Source organism: Perna viridis, chromosome 8 (assembly GCF_037379345.1).
Source record: "Perna viridis isolate PV_CMFRI_1.1 ecotype Kerala chromosome 8, ASM3737934v1, whole genome shotgun sequence".
Classification (NCBI taxonomy): Eukaryota; Metazoa; Mollusca; class Bivalvia; order Mytilida; family Mytilidae; genus Perna; species Perna viridis.
In genome coordinates, this window is record NC_142452.1 from 21,340,495 (window position 1) to 21,358,708 (window position 18,214).

At 34.2% G+C, this 18,214-nt stretch overlaps 1 protein-coding gene across 1 annotated transcript in view; it reads left to right on the top strand.

Moving 5' to 3' along the window:
• Positions 1–18,214, top strand: part of LOC148609811 (dopamine beta-hydroxylase-like) — a 32,891-nt gene that overhangs the window by 11,089 nt on the left and 3,588 nt on the right. The window contains exons 3-8 of the mRNA XM_088541088.1: positions 6,839–6,971; positions 9,645–9,755; positions 10,582–10,761; positions 11,186–11,355; positions 11,603–11,846; positions 15,344–15,440. Of these exons, the coding sequence (XP_088397214.1) occupies positions 6,839–6,971; positions 9,645–9,755; positions 10,582–10,761; positions 11,186–11,355; positions 11,603–11,846; positions 15,344–15,440 (935 nt within the window). The remainder of the gene's footprint in view (positions 1–6,838; positions 6,972–9,644; positions 9,756–10,581; positions 10,762–11,185; positions 11,356–11,602; positions 11,847–15,343; positions 15,441–18,214) is intronic.

Below are 18,214 nucleotides of genomic sequence, written 5' to 3' on the forward strand. Positions count from 1 at the left end.
CGAAAAGAAATTTTTGCGAACTTTACCGAGCAGCGTTAAGGTAACGATAGAAGCGAATACTTCGTGTTGTAACCCACAGGGTCTATGTAATTCGTCATGGTTTTCATACTCGGTCTCTATATTACAATTGAATCTACCACCGTCAACCTCCATAGTTAAACCAAACCACTACACTCTTCTTACTTGAACATTTTTATACTCGTATTCGAATATTTAACGTTGTAAAACTACATAGAATTTCACAGTATTGGACAGTTAGTTGATTTCTTCAACAACACAAAGCTCAGAACGGTTATTGTATCTTTTCTCATTAATTTAGATTGTCCTTTACTTCCGGATACTTCGAGTTCAATGATTCTTTGTGTGTGCCATTTGTAGAATATCGTCAACTTAAAACAGAAAAAAAGTAAACTTTGTTCACAATTGTAAAAAGTCAGAATGGTAGAAAAAATAGTTCTATCAATAGGCCACATTTTTGTAGTAGCCGTACGAGATCGTTTTTGAAAAAAAAAAACAGTTAAACATCCATACGTTTCTCGATTTTGTACTACACTTCTTTAAAATATGCATGTGAGAGATTCGAAAATTAGAAATTAGATAGATGATTCTGTTGTGAACACTTCATCTGTATAATGACTCTCTAGTAATTTTCTCATTTCAATTTTTTGTTTTGTTTTGTTTGTTTTGTTTTGTTCAACTACATTGTATTTTTTTTTATCTTGCTTCGTGCATTATAAATCTTACTTGTCACTATACTCTCATGTAAAGCGGAAATAAAGATATATATATATATATATATATATATATATATATATATATATATATATAGATATATAGATATATAGATATATATGTGTGTGTGTGTCACCCTAGAAGATAGTTATTGTTGGACTCAGTTATCATTTAAGCTGTTCTCTCATTCTTATTTCACTACTACTCCATGAGCAGAACACCGTCTGCTTAAAATAATTTTTTTTCAATGGTTAGAATTCAGTTGTAGCATCTGCCGGACTCCTCCCCAGATACCTAGTCCATAGCTTCTAAACGTCAGTAGGTGTGCCTGCCGGGCTCCCTCAGACACTAAGATTTAGGATGTAGGCTTGCCTGCCGGGCTCTCCCCAGCTACTAAGATAAGGTTGTAGGCGTGTCTGCTGGGCTCCCCCTGACACTAAGATTTAGGATGTAGGTGTGCCTGCCGGGCTCCCCCAAGTAATAAGATTAGACAAAATTTATACAGTATCTGCTGGACTCCCCCGGATACAATGTACTTTTGTTTTCTTTCATTTTTGAATTCACTTGTATTTTCAATTTTTACATCTTTCATGTATCTGCTAGGCTACCCCCAGATACTAATTTGTAAAATAATAAGTTTTCTAAGAGTAGTCCCCAGATTGCCAAATTATGTCTTATTTTCTTTTTTATTATTGAATATTGTGTTTATGTAAATATTGTTGTACTGATGTTTTACTTAGTCTAAATGTAGATATTTTAATAGATTTATTAATGTCATGTGTTTGCGTTTACACAGATGTTGTAGATTTTGACTATATACACTCACCAACTTGTTTAGTTGTAAGATACGAATGTACATTAAGACAAGAGGTACGCATACTTGTATTTACTACATGTAGTTTTTTTAAAATTAAATGAAACTTACACAGAGGTGTTATTGCCGCAAGCTAAAATGATGGAAAAGATGTGACAGAAGTTTGATATGTGTTAAACTTACATAAATGAACACCTTAGGAAGTGTTCCTCGGCTAAGTATCAATTTGGTTTCTCAGTATGATATAATGCATACAGATGTACAGAATAATTGAATGTTTTTTCATGTGATTAAGAGTGCATTTGGAAAGGTGTGTATCATGTTCTTGAGGGTATATAAATAATCATATACAGTAAATCTAACTGTAATTCAAAATCAATGTCTATTGAATATGCTAAGAAAAACATCATCTGACATCACTATGGCTGTAAAACATCATCTGACATCACTATGGCTATAAAACATCTTCTGACATCACTATAGGTATAAAACATCATCTGACATCACTATGGCTATAAAACATCTTCTGACATCACTATGGCTATAAAACATCACCTGACATCACTATGGCTGTAAAACATCATCTGACATCACTATGGCTATAAAACATCATCTGACATCACTATGGCTATAAAACATCACCTGACATCACTACGGCTATAAAACATCATCTGACATCACTATGGCTGTAAAACATCATCTGACATCACTATGGCTGTAAAACATCATCTGACATCACTATGGCTGTAAAACATCATCTGACATCACTATGGCTATAAACATCACCTGACATCACTATGGCTGTAAAACATTATCTGACATCACTATGGCTATAAACATCACCTGACATCACTATGGCTGTAAAACATCTTCTGACATCACTATGGCTGTAAAACATTTTTAAAAACATTGCATGTGCAATGTATTTTAACTTGCATGCACATGTGTACAATATCATAATAAAATGAGCTCAGAAAAGGAGATTATTATTTCAACCTCCTTTCAATTTCCGGACCTATTTCGCCACTTGTTATGCTAAAACTCAAATGTTGATAATCTAATTTTACCATTCTCAATGGAGAAATGATACTGAGGGAGAATCTTGAGTAATACAAATACATGAACCTGAAAACAGAAGCCTGAAAAATAATCAAAGGTGTGTCAAGTTAAGATTGCGTTCGTGTTCATACATGTATTTAAGTGTTTTGATTTCAAAAGCCTGTTAACCGGGTTACCTTTAATGTACTTTTGTACATGTATAAAACATACTTGATTTAACAAATGTAGACTTGACGGACCCCTCGTACTTGTACAGTTAATAATTTATTTAAACACAATAACATGTACATATAGTCATAATGTGACGGTTTTCTATCAATCGGAAATTTAACAAAACATGATAAGTAAACATTAAAAAAGATTTTATGTGGTAAACATCTTAAAAAAGAGTAATATTTACATGTACAATGTTTAAGTATGAAGATGATTAAAATTATATTTTTATGTACATGTACAAACTTTACTTTATTTGCACGAAGTCATAGAGAAAAAAATGGTTAAATTAAAAATCATATTAAGAGTTGTCAGTACATGCAGTCTAACATATACATATATAGCAAAACTAAAAATCACATGTACACAGTACTTGTATGTGCATATAACCTCTATACATGTATAATGTAATCCCCGAAACTTCATGTTACAGTAATGGGCAACTAATTGGACTACCCCAACTAAACAGATTCCTCAATGCCATGTGTTTTGCAACAAAACGTCGAAAAGTTCATATACATGATATACACGTATGTGTATGGAACATGGACTGTTAAAAGATATGTAAAAGGAAGGTCCTATTTAACCTTGGTACCCAAGTTTTTTCTCCAGCAAAATGTGAAGTAATATGGACCATATTCATCTTGTGTTCTTAATAAAATGCAATTTGAAGAATCTATACCTACCTCCTGGACTGCTTTATGAGCATTTTTCCATTAGAAAAATATTTAACAATATGAAAAATCAATTTCAGAACCGCTTTTGAAAACACAAAACCCAATTTGAAACCTCAAATCATATATAGACTACTACTACAATGTAAGAGGTCGGAATTCCGTTCCTCCATACCCCAACCCAAGTCAGAAAATAGCTTGCCAGACAACCTCTAGCACTGCCGGAGTAATAAATGGACCATCCGTTTAGGCCTAAAACAATGTTCCCGGTCAATACTGACCCTTCATCAGACCCCCTACCCACAAGATTTTATTTGTGATACTGAAAAAAATAATAACTAAAAAGTCTGCCGATTTTCTTTCAGAAAAAGAAGAAAATAAAGCCAAAGATGTTTTTTCTATCCTAGATGGAAAAACAAAGAGTTAGAAATACTGGTTGTTTAGAATCGATTGTAAACACACATGACGTGAGTGTGCTCTTGGTCGTGGATAATCCCTTTTGGGATTCGGCACTTGAGATATTTTTTTTGTTTTGACCACCGCCATCAAACCAAAAAATATCTCAAGCGCCGAATCCCAAAAGAGATTTGGCAGTGGACTGTCTAAAATTATCAGTTGTTTAGTCTTTGCATATTTGATTTTCATTACATTCTGAGTTTGGTGTCACTATAATGACTTATTTCATTTCAAAAAAATTAAATAAAAATAAATCCGTACCTACCGACCCTACAACATTTCAGAATGGTCATCGGAAACATAACTTTATTTTTTTCGGCCTTGGAGATTTCTCATCAATTGACTGGTATGCACCAATAAGTTGACTTATGTTTTAATGCACTTTGTTTAGACAAACATAAAGTATTCATGTGCTAAAAAGCTCCATCTATATTGAACATACGTGTACATATTTGAGCACATGCAATTATGTACACCTCAACATTAGCCTTTACCTTTTAAATACAATAAAGCGAACACAAGTTTGGATACTGAATGGTGCAGTGACCACCTCGATGCACAAAGAAAGTATACAGAAATATACATGTAACTAAATTTCAAGATTCTTAAAAACTGATAAACGCATTTGTAAATTTTCTAACACAAATCCGTCTTTGGCTCTATCTGATTTCCAGCGACCACGCATTTTAAATAATCTATCAGATATATCATTCTGAGTGGCGGCTGTTGGCCCTCAAGCTCTGAAACTATGCAAACCGAAATCAGATATACTACAGCCAAAATCAGCTAATGCCATAGATACGATTTCTCTTGTTATAGTGTACAACAAACAAACATTTTCTTTCTTAATGAAAATACGTTGCGACTCTTAAAAAAAATGAAATCGATCTGAAATTTGCATATCAGACTTCACATCTATATTGGCTACAACTAAATACTTTGAAAGTAAAGCAACAGGATATTGCGGACTTTCTAACTTTGATATGAAGACATGACTGCCTTTTCTATAGCAATCTGTTTTGATCCTTTCGACAAAAATACGTCACAAAAACTTATATGTTTGGCTCTAATGTTACATAATTCATTATAACGTAAAAAAACCTGTGTAAGCTAATGAACAGATAGCAACTTAACGTAGATCTTTGAGTGTTCTATTAACAGTATTACACTACCAGGAATATAACTACAGATTTTATGTACTTTTAATGCCGATATAAAATCAGTATTTTTCTTTCGAATAATATTTCAGTAAGGAATTTCTTTCGGTAATTTCAGTACTTAACTTTTTGTCATTTTATAGTATTTGTAGTGTATATTTAGCAAACAATTTAATCATAATATCAGGTATCACAGATTCCTTTTCCTTGATAATTCTAGAAAGTTCTCCTTGCTGAATCAACTATTGAAGAAAATTAAATCTGAATCGCAAGGAATTTTTACACCAGCAAGGTTGTACGCTCATCTGATAATATAAGTGCAGACTCAATAATGCTAAAATGATTTGCAGATTCTATTGAATTTTGCAGATAAAGAGCAACATAAATTTCTTTGCATGGTAAAATACAAGTTATTTCACGATACGTTTCTGTCCATTTGGCAAATCTTTTAAAACCACTACTATATTTGTCTACTGTATAGTTAGCTCTAGCATCGGTTACACTTGTTGGGAAATTATATTAAAGCGTACGGAGCCCAGGATGTGCCACTTTTTCGTTTTCAGACCAGAATCCAGTAGAAAATATTTTCTGTAATTAAATAAACACTCCAAATAACAAATCTATAGTGTAATCAATAAATGTACCGTTATGATTTCTATATGGTACCGTGACCAACATTACACAATGCAAATACATAAAACATCTCATGAGATGTACGTCCAGTGACCTCTAAATACATCCACGGTCCAGCAACCTTTAAGGCAGACCAGCGTGATCAGTACGTAAAAAGCACCCAGTGGTGAAACATTTTTATCCACAATATGTAAATAATAAACAGCATATTAATTCATCTGAGAATTCTTATTATTGCCTGCGACTAAGATTCTATCAATCTCGCGAAATTCTATAACGTCCCTAACAAACCAAGCATATTCTAATTTTTTCTTAATTAATACAGGCCAAAACTATGGCCATTTTGGAATGATTAATGTTCCTACTGCCTTGCAGTTAACTACATGATTGATGCATTTGCTAACAAGATTAACAGGAGGGACTAACCAATTAATATCCCCATTCCAATTACATGTAAAAGCATCAATTGCACTCGTCCCCGGATTCCAAAATAAAGAATTAAATCTCCCGAGTTTCGAATTGTTCATATTTGCAAATCTATCTATGCAAGAGAGCAGAGGTCAATTGGCTGCGGTTGTACGATGCTGCACTCGGTGAAGTGTTTTATCAACAGACACCTTCGAGCACCACGAGACCGAAACATATCAATCAAAAGGGAAAAAGATGTTGTCAACATAACTGGATACTTTGCTTGAAATATAAAACACCCGCACTTCTAATAGAGTTAAATGCACCAGTAACCATGGTAACTGGCCACATTTTCAAAAATGGTTGATAAAGGCAAGATTTTTTTTTCGGCAAAAAGGTAACGTTTGGATACCGGTAAAAAAATAACATTATAAATGTAACGCACAAAACTGCTTTAAATAATTTTAGATGAATGGGTTGATACCGTGTCCAAGTAATGAGAGTTTGAATGTGCATGCTAATAGTTGCTTAAAAGTCTCATTGGTTTATATAAAAGCAAAAGCGTAGTTGAACACCCCTCGGGCGATAAGCATACACAAATTATCCAGGGTTATTTTATTTCATTACATTAAATTATTTTTATTTAGAGAAACAAAACCCTGAAAGGTTAGTTTGACTATTATTTCTTTAAGATATGGAACTCCACATTATGTCAGACGGATTCCGATGGTGATGGAATGACCAACGGCGAGGAGCTGGGTGATCCGCAGTGCATATGGACAGAAGGAGAGCAACCATCCAGAACAACCGGTATAACACACCCAGGTATATATCACGTGGTACATATAAAGTGGTTTAACTGGCTAAGATTTCGAATATTGAGATCGATATTGGTGTTGAAATGTGAATGCCAATTTTTAGCTCACCTGGCCAAAGGCCATGTGAGCTTTTGCCATCACTTGGCGTTCGTCGTCCGTCCGTCCGTCGTCCGTCCGTCGTCCGTCCGTAAACTTTTACATTTCAATCTTCTTCTCTGAAACCACAGGGCCAAATAAAACCAAACTTGACACAAATGTTCACTGGTATGAGGGGATGAAAGTTTGTGATTTTGGTGCCGATCGGAAATTCAAGATGGCCGCCACCGAGGATCTTAGTTTAACATTGGACCCTATGGGAGAAACATGTAAAAATCTTCTTCTCGGAAACCACTTGACCAAATTAAACAAAACTTGACACAAATGTTCACTGATATGAGCGAATGAAAGTTTGTGATTTTGGTGCCAATCGGAAATTCAAAATGGCCGCCACCGAGGATCTTAGTTTAACATTGGACCCTATGGGAAAAACATGTAAACATTTTCTTCTCGGAAACCACTTGACCAAATTAAACAAAACTTGACACTATTAAATGTTCACTGATATGAGGGGATGAAAGTTTGTGATTTTGGTGGCGATCAGAAATTCAAGATGGCCGCCACCGAGGATCTTAGTTTAACATTGGATCCTATGGGAAAAACATGTAAAAATCTTCTTCTCGGAAACCGCTTGACCAAATTAAACAAAACTTGACACAAATGTTCACTTTTATGAAGGGATGTAAGTTTGTGATTTTGGTGCCAATCGGAAATTCAAAATGGCCGCCACCGAGGATCTTACTTTAACATTGGACCCTATGAGAAAAACATGTAAAAATCTTTTTCTCGGAAACCGCTTGACCAAATGAAACAAAACTGGAAACAAATGATCGTTGGCATGAGGAGATGAAAGCTTGTTTTCCTTCTGAAGACTGTCATTTATTCAAATTTAGTGAAACCTAACACATATATAATATGTGTGTTTTTGTTCACTACAATCTTGTGGTTATTTTCATCAACCATTGAAGCACTAAATCGAAAGGAGAGGAAAAATATGTTTGTGGAAAGAAACATGCTTCTTATGTGTTTTTTGTTGTTGTTTGTTTTAGCTCAGCTTATGCCATCACTTGGCGTCCGTCGTCGTCAACTTTGTTGTCGTGGACAAATTTTTAAAAAAAATCTTCTTCTCTGAAACTACTGGACTGACAGGTTTTAAACGTGGCATGATTGTTTCTTATGGTGTTCTGCACAAAATGACCGTTGGGATTTTTGATCCAAGAAAAACATGGCCACTGTTACTAAAAATAGAACATAGGGGTCAGTTTTTTGCAAATAACTCAAAAACCATTGCCTTTAGCAAATTTCTGGCATAGGATAATATTGTTCAGCATCATGAGATGGAACTATGCCCAAATTTTCAAAACGATTGGTCAACTGTTGTAGGAATTACGGCTGCTGAAACAGTTTTTTTTTGCATTTTATGCACGTGCAACTTTGAAAATCTTCTTCTCAAAATCCATTGCACAGAATTCAATGAAAGTTGGCATATATTTGCCTTAGAGTATCCCACACAAATTGACATACGGGATTGTTGATTTATGAAAAAACATTTCTGCCATTACTAAAAATAGAACATAGGGGTTAGATGGCAGTTTTTTGCAAATAACTCAAAAACCGTTGCCTTTAGCAAATTCTGGCATGGGGTAAAATTGTTAAGCATCATGGGAAAGACCTATGCCGAAATTTTCAAAACCATTCATTGACTAATGTAGGAGTTACGACCCCTGAAACAGGTTTTTTGTTGTTTCTTTTTTTTTCACATGTACAACTTTGAAAATCTTCTTCTCCAAAACCATTTAAGATCATTGAATGAAAATAAGCATAATAGTTCTTAAGTGTATTGTGCTCAAAATGAATGTTGTGATTTTTAATCTGCGAATAGGTATGGCTGCCTATACTAAAAATAGAACTTAGGAGTCATAAGACAGGTTTTTGAAAAAAATTCAAAAATTGTTGCCTTTAGCAAAATTCTGGTTCAGGTAATAAAAATGCTATGAATAATTATAGTTGATTTTAACTTAGCCTGTCTCATTCCTCAAGTTCAAATAAGCAAATGGTTAACCAGGTGAGCGATTCAGGCTCTTGTGAGCCTCTAGTTATACCTTATTTTACTCTTATCAGTGAACGCTTCTGTTTTGAATCGATCCAATATTTTACTCATTTTCAAAATGTGTTGCACTCCCCGTTTTTAAATTTGTTTGTATCACATGAAAGAGAGAAAAAATCGCGAACTTACAAATTTGAATTAAAGGCTAATTTGTAAGTTTCATTTAGGCCTGGGATTATGGACATAGTTAATTGATCCCTTTGCATTGGTCATATCAGTAGTTGGTATACTCTTATTTGAAGGTCTTAGTATTGATGCGCTATGACGTGAAATCTCTCAAAAATTGACTATTACGGGAGTGATTAAGTATTACAATGGTGGATGAAATCGCCCATAAAATGGTGGTTTTTGTTTCCTGTGTTTGCGTTCAGGCCATGTATTCAGATTCTGACGCTTTTCAATGATCCCACGACTGACGCTCCATATTTGGTTTTGCCGATTTGTATGTACTGTCATACTGCAAGTATTTTTCTGCAGGTTACTGTAATCCTCACGACAACCCGAATTGTGCTGTTAACCATGCCTTATTTGATGGGTTTTTACAATGCAAGACGAACGGACTTGATTGTCCCGCCAAAGATAACCCAGGTAAGTGAAAAATACAAGCAGCTGGTGAGCTCAAATCTGTCAAAAATGAGATATTGAATATAGATGACGAATTCCAGTAGTTTCGATTTACAGCTTCAAACCCCACTGGTGCACCTTGTCCATACTCCAAGTTTTTAGTGGAGTCCGACTTGCTCATTTACTTTTGTTACTTTGTATGTATTATTTCAGTTATTTTATGTTCTTTGTTTTGTTCATCTGTTTTCCATGTCTAGGCTTTGTGCCTGGATTACATTTTTTTAATTTCCGCTAGAATCTTGAATCCCTTGATTACTCTTTCAAACGCAACTCTATATTTTGAATAAACCGAAACAAATATGTACGAATAATTCAATTTGATCTATAACAAGCTTTCTGACAGGATGGTTCTCTTCGAGCAAACCTGGTTATTTTTTATAACCTGGCTTGATACTATGACGCCTTTAATGTCGATTGGTCCGCACTTCTTGATTCAATAATCCCAAACAAAATAACATATTGATTACGAATCGTCACTCATTAAATTAAATTATGAGGAATGTTTCCAATTATTAAAAAAAGTAATACTCAATAACCTGGTTATGGCCAGCGTAATCTGCCGCAAACTCGGTTAATTATTTCGTATAACCTGTTCAAAATCAGAAACATTTCTTTTAAAGGTAAATACCATCGAGCATAGATCATGACCTTGAAATGGACCATTTTTTAGCTTTCGAGAAAACTATAAATGTTAAAACTCGTTGTAATTAGTGTACGCGTACACACTGGTGTTAAAAGTATTGAATTAATTCATAAATATGTATTAGTACAGTCATGTAAATATCAACAGGTGTTTTTAACGTAACCTATCGCCTACCCTCGACTTCTGTACCATCCGACGACGTTACGACCTACATTTGTGCCGTATTCGATGTTCCGTCGGACCAACCTTATCACATAGTAGCATACGAACCCTACATCGACAACCAACAGGTCATGCACCATATTTCTGTGTTTGGATGTATGGGCCGTGAGTAATTAATCATTTTGCTTGTGCCTACGTTTTCGTTTAATTTTCTATTTTGTGTTGTTACGTTTATAATTTTGCATTGCCGGCAAGTGTATATCTGGTGTGTTTGCGTTTTTTGTTTAAATTATTATCGACATCAATCGATTATTTCATTTTTATCAGTTATATAATCTTTTCTAATATACAGTATATAGTTCTTTGACAAAAGAAAAAAAGACCGAAGAAAAATGAGTTCGATACAGAAATACAAAGATTATTAATATCCCACAAAAGAAAATTAAATTGTACAAAAATGTAATATCTGATATGATTATTTATACAGCCAGTAGATTCGGTAAATTTAACATAAAATTAGAAAAAAGGGTCACATATCTCAGATTTTATGTAGAACGTTTTGATAAACACTCATTATTTTTAATTTTAGCACAAATACCTTCAAATGAGGTTGAAGTGCCTCATAATTGTAACATGGGGGCAGCGAGTTCTTGTAAGATCATTATCGGGGTCTGGACTCTTGGATTGTCTGGACATTGTCTTCCCAATGCAGCAGGCATAAGAATTGGCCCAGGGCATTACACACAGATTGCAATACAGGTATCCTTAAACAGTTTTTTTTTATATTTTAGACTCGTAGTGAAACATAGTACAATGGAGCACTTGGGTTTTCCAAGTGTATTTGGATACATATTCCGTTCTATTGCAAAGCTACATATTGAATAATTGTACACACGTAAATGATGTGCAGCTTTGACAGTATAGTTTGAAAAAAATCTGGACACAAAGGTACACAATAGTAACGCATGGTAATAAATCTTTTGTTTTATTTTCAAAATTTCACCAGCTGCACTGGACGAATCCTCTACTGGACGACAGTCTCACAGACTCTTCCGGAATAAATTTATACTTTACCCCTAACCTTCGACCCAACGACGCTGGTGTATTTATCACTGGACAGAAATATCTAGAGATTCCACCTAGTCTTCAGGTGCACGATGAGATTGGTGAATGTCCGGCAGAGTGTACAAATGAATACCTGACAGGAAACATTCACGTGTTTGCTGCCTTAAACCATATGCATTATTTAGGTATGATGGTATTGTATACTATTTCGGGTGGTTGTCAAGGGCATTTCCCCCACCGCAACATCTTTGCTTCACTACTTCTCGGGTAGGAGGCACTTCTTTTATATATATATATAAGGTGATGGGACGTGTCGCTGGAATGGGTACACGTGTATCATGCATTTTCCAACTTAACCATATGATAAGTCCATAAAGTTTACAGATTCCCAAAAATTATCTGTCGTAATTGTTTTCGTATTTGTGGATCGCTTGGATATGGCTGAAATATTGCTGCTCGGATGTAAACCCCAACAGTCAATCAATCAATCAATCGTATTTGTAGATTAAATAATTGAATATTAATGGTATATGAATATGTCCTAGTGTATCGTTATATAGGGAACACTCTTTATACATGTATGATTAGGTCTTTTTTTCTGACAAAATTTATGAAAAGTTTACATTTTTTTTAAAAGAAAAATATATGAATAGGGTGGGGTTACGGAATCCCAACGGCACCCCCTATCAAAGAAGTTTTGGAGTGGCCCCCGAGCACTACTTACAGCTCGATGCTAACATTCAAAAACATCAGGTAGGGCGTAGTACTCAGCCAAGTCATTTTTGAAGTATGCTATATGCCATATAACGAGATTAATCCAGTTAAAAATTGTTTTGGGTATTTGACAAATTTGTCAAAAGTCAAAAATAATTCTTATAAAGTTTGCTTACATAACCAACTTCGGGGTAGTTTACTCTTCATGAAAAACAAGCTTATAATTTAATTTCTAATCGATTCCAGTCAAAGTTAAGATTTGCTCCTTCATTATTTGAATCGCGAACTCATGAATATGTGGTGTTGATTATCAGATCTATTGGATATGTTGATGTGTCATGCTGAACTTTATGTCACACTATCTGATAGTCAAATATAGGTAATTCATTTAGGATTTTCAAATTTTGGTATTTAGGTTGTACATGCAACATAAGACTAAGAAAGTACTAGATTTTAATACTAGACCTTATCAAAACTTTAGTCAATAGTAGTCAGTACATCTAAATGTTTGTTCGAGTACTCAGTTTCTTGGTAAGAATATCACTGTAGAATTTTTGATTAGTGTTTACTGGAAAAATACCATCTCTTCCTCGGAGATACCGAGTCGTTGGGTGTATTATCTTGGTATCAGTATGTAACTTTTTTTTAAAAGTTGACCAATTGTTGCCTTCGAGTACGTTAACAATTTTGTACACGTCAAAATCAGTATGTCTGCTGAGATCGTTAAGACTTGCGGCCAATCTGGTGGTTATTGACCATTTCACAGTATGTAGTGGTTCCATATATATATAAGGCTAAAAACCACTAATTCCACTTCCCATAGGCTTCTATGCTAATTTCACAATATTCAATGGCTTCTCTGGACTTTACCTTAACTTTAACCTGCAGATGACTATATATCAGCATGATTCTACATATGTCAGCTCACAATCCTCAGAATGGCATGTGGGGTTAGCAAACTTGCAGTGCAGTACTGGTCACCGGAAGTGAAGGGTCTATAAATAGCATGGGAAATCCCAGTGTTTTCACAAGATAGGGGTACATTTAAAAATCATTATGGAGATTAGGCTTCACATCACAAGAAGCAAAATGCACCTATAAAATGTACAGAAATGTTTTTCCTTTCAGAAACTGTTTAAATTTTTTAAATAAGATGAGAACTTTTTTCACAGCACTATGAGGAACAGGGGTAATTTCTGCGTAGGACTATTTTTGCGTACGTTCCAAATGCTCATTGGTTGAATTGGTGGTCTGTAACCTAAAGAGTCACTTTTTGTCTTAGAAAAAATTAATAACTATACAGGTATCTTCCTACACACATACTGAATGCATCTGCAAAGTTTCAGTGAAATGTGACAAGCACTTTTTTAAATATTTGATTTTTAAATATAGGGTAACCAAGTTGTGCGAGCAAAAAAGTGACAATATTCTACCATACTGAAATGCATTAAATATTTGCAAAGAACTTTTTCTGACTTTTCAAATAAAGAATATCAACCACAACTTGTTTTTTAACAATATTAATGAAGAAATAGTTTTAAAAGTAATCATTTTCTGAGAAATTGGTCTATTTTTAAAAATTTATTTCTGACATGCCTCCCCCTTTTTCTTGATCACATGTCAAAAATCCTAAATCTTTAAATTTTCACAAAAGGTGATATATTTGGCTTTAAATTTGTAAATACAGTGTTTTCACATTAAAACATGACCAGTAAAGGGCACCTAAAGCAAAAAAAGTGCTCAATAATGGATTTTCCATGTTGCCATAGGGGAATGCTTATATGGCCTTAACCGCAGTAATGAAAGTGAGTTTTTCCTCATTTCTAACCTAATTTTTGCTCAAATCTACACAAAACTTGATTTCAAGTGCTTATTACTACCATATTTAGGTAAATATAGCCCTCAAAGTTTAATATTTGATATTTTTACTAAATTTTCTACACTTTTTACAAGATAGGACATAAAAATCAGCCAAAAAGACCAATTTTCCATAATTTGGACCTATAACTTAAAAAAATGCATATTTTGAAGGATTTTTGTAGTGTATTCCTGTCATGGCAAAGTTAACAAGATCCTCAAGTAGTTTAAAGCTATTTCAAGAAACTTTTCATTTTGCCATGGCTTCAGCTTAAGGCTAAAAACCACTAATTCCACTTCCCATAGGCTTCTATGCTAATTTCACAATATTCAATGGCTTCTCTGGACTTACCTTAACTTTAACCTGCAGATGACTATATATCAGCATGATTCTACATATGTCAGCTCACAATCCTCAGAATGGCATGTGGGGTTAGCAGACTTGCAGTGCAGTACTGGTCACCGGAAGTGAAGGGTCTATAAATAGCATGGGAAATCCCAGTGTTTTCACAAGATAGGGGTACATTTAAAAATCATTATGGAGATTAGGCTTCACATCACAAGAAGCAAAATGCATCTATAAAATGTACAGAAATGTTTTTCCTTTCAGAAACTGTTTAAATTTTTTAAATAAGATGAGAACTTTTTTCACAGCACTATGAGGAACAGGGGTAATTTCTGCATAGGACTATTTTTGCGTACGTTCCAAATGCTCATTGGTTGAATTGGTGGTCTGTAACCTATAATGCTGAATATATGCGAACCTAGTATCCGTAGTAGAAGTGACCTAATGGAGGCAGAGTCCATGAGGCTTTTGTGACGCTTATTTCAAACACATTAGTACTGATTAATTAAAAAAAAAGGTTTTTTTTTTATAATTGATCCACATAACAATTTTACTCAATTTAAGACAAATATGGGTTCACATGTCAGTATTGTTTAATGAATTTTACATACACTTAATAATCATATTTTTGTTCTTTGCGAATGTGTTACAAAGCTAGGACTTAAAATTAAGATATGGTTTTGAGTCATTCTTTTTTCTGTTTTGTCACTTTTCTGTTCGTTTTTCTCGAATGATTGAAAACCAATGACATTTTTACCATTTTAGGAAGCAAGATGAAAGTGGAGCAGTTTAGAAACGGCACATTGATTTCAGAAATTACAAACCAACCGATGTTTTCATATGATTCCCCGTATTTATTCGAGTAAGTACATTTAAATGCTTAATATATATTTGGTCCAATCATTACTTAATCGAACGAATGCCAAGTTGTTCTTATTGTTTAATTTATTATGATTAATAACTTGCCATTTATTTACTTTGTTACAACTATCAATTTATCTGGTTTCGCTTGTGTTTTGGTTTTATTTTGTTTTGTTTTGTAATAGTCTTTTTTCTGACGCAGTCGGTATAGTGTCGCTTTTTACCCTTTGACATTACAGACGCTCTTTCATGGAAACGCAAGTCACCTGAACACTTAGTGTCGATTGAAAAAAGTAAAAAGAACAAAATTTTACCGCGTCAGCTATCTTTGTATTTAAGACAGTAGTTATTTGTGTTATCAGAACAAACAAAAGAAACCTTGGAAGATATTTCGGCACTAAATATCTTTCGGCCATCTTCTGCAAGCTCCACCATGAGTAGATAAGTTTGCTTATTTCTGACTCAATCGTACGCCTTCGCATTTTTTCCTTTGGGGTTCAGAAGACGACTGTCTTTGTGTAGTCTTGTTGATCTTTTCTCAAGACGAGCTTAATCCAGTTCCACCCTCTGATGATGATGATACTCTTCATGTCTCCCTGCTTGTATCTACTGGGGAAGCCTTGATTTGACAAGTTATATGAAGAATTCTCCTGAGGCTTTTTGTATAGTTTTTGTTTGTTCGCCCCATTCTTTAGCACCATGCATAGTTTCAATTTGATATTAGTGGTATACTGCACAGACGTCCAGTCCAAATTATCCAATTTGTCGAATGTAGGGCTTACTTTTCACTGGCGATGTTAAATGGCAGTATTGAAGTGCAATTTGGTTTGAATGTTTTTAATCTAGTGGTCTTTTTCTTGGCTACACTGATGAGTGTGCGATAATAAGGCGAAATTGTCAGCAAAGTCATGATTTTTTTCAGATTTAATGTTCTCGTACTGATGTGACTTGGAGTATCCACAGTTGTTTGCTGAAACATTGATAAATAAATTTGTTGACATAACACGTCAAATGCCAAATCAATCGAATCCTGTTCTCACTTGAAAAGATATTTAAGTAGCTGTCTTTGTAAGTAACATGCAAAATCTGAAAAATGTGATACACCCCAAAAAAAGGCTACATATTTTTATTTTTGTAATTAAGTTGTTTTATGGGTCTATGTTATGAAATGTGTAATTATTCATTCAAATCAACCTGCTCTTAAGAGATAATCAACAACAAAAAATCCAATAGATCCTATTGTATTTGAGTGGCATTTACAGAGTTATCTCCCTGAATTTTGAATTCTGCAGTGCATTCTATACAATTTTTATCTCCTATGAGCACGGGTTTTACGAAAAACCAAATGTTAATTTCTGTTTACTGAAGCATTTTAAACAAAATATCAAAAATAAAAATATGTGGGCTTTCAAACCATGTATCACATTTTGCATGATTCTTAGCTGGAGTGCTACTTAAGTATCCCAACAGTGCATTCAAAGTTATTATGTCCTGCCTTTATCTGTTTCATGAAATGCTGCGTAATACCAAATAGTCTTTATATTTTTCCAACGGCTGTCCCTGTGGATGATGTCAAAGGTCTTTACAAGGTTAATGAAGTTGATTTAGAGTTGTTCTTCCAATTCAATAAATTGTTCAAGAAAATTTCTGAGTATAAAAGTCTTGACAGTACAACCCTTGAGGAATCCCACCTGCTCTCTTCTGCTGCGAGTGCTGTCAATGGTTTCTGAAATTCGCTGATTATGATTTTGACCATGGTCTCACTCGGTATAAATATAACCGTGAAACCTCTCCAGTTATTGAAATCCTAAAATACTCCTTTCTTATGTATCTTTATGATAGTACATTTATTTCAACCTTGAAATGCAACACATTCTTTCCAAATACCGGTATATTTTAATATAAAACATTTGCAGTCAAGTTCGTGTCAATTTTGGAAAGTTCTGCATTCAGGTTGTCACTGCGTGGTACCTTTCTTCAAACACTTAATAGAACAAACTATTTTGGAAGTTTTGATTGTTTAATAATGATGTTGATTTTACGGTCAGACTCTGAGAGGTTTTTCAAAAGGGAAGGCTGATTGAAAACTTCGTCACTGAACTGTTCCATCCAGCGTCTTTCGTGGTCGCTCTCAAATGTCAATACATCTACAAGGTTATCCTTTATAAGGGTGTTAGTTGATGTCTTGTTTATGCCACAAATGACGTTATTTGAAATAGTGTGCCTTGTTCCATTATGTTCACAGCTTATTATACATTTTCTGCTGTGTATTTCATTAAACTGTCAGTTAGTATGATTTTTTAACACTTTTTTTATGCATGTCACTATAGTCCTTGTGTAATTTTTCTTTGAACCTGCTGGATTTACTTTCTTCTTGGTTTTATTTCTGTGTTCTATTATAATGCATTCTCCTTATATAATGAAATTAATTTGAAAAGCCTTAAAGGGTAGAATCCAGACTAAAAGTGTTTAATGTTAATTTGTAATTATTCTGCTATGGTCTCTGGGCCGATTAAGTTGCTTTCTACGTCGATATGGTGAAAGGGGATGATAGTTTTTGAATTCTTATTGTACTGAATATTATTTTTATGGTAATACTACAGACCACCAACAACTATTAATCTTTGTTGTCTAAAATTACGTCATTCTGTAATTTGAAAAAAAATAGAATCCGGCAAAAATCTACAATGACTGGAGGGACATCTAAGGAAAATAGTTTTCGGCATATTACAATAAAACAACATAGAGAACGAACAACTTTAAATAATTCAATTA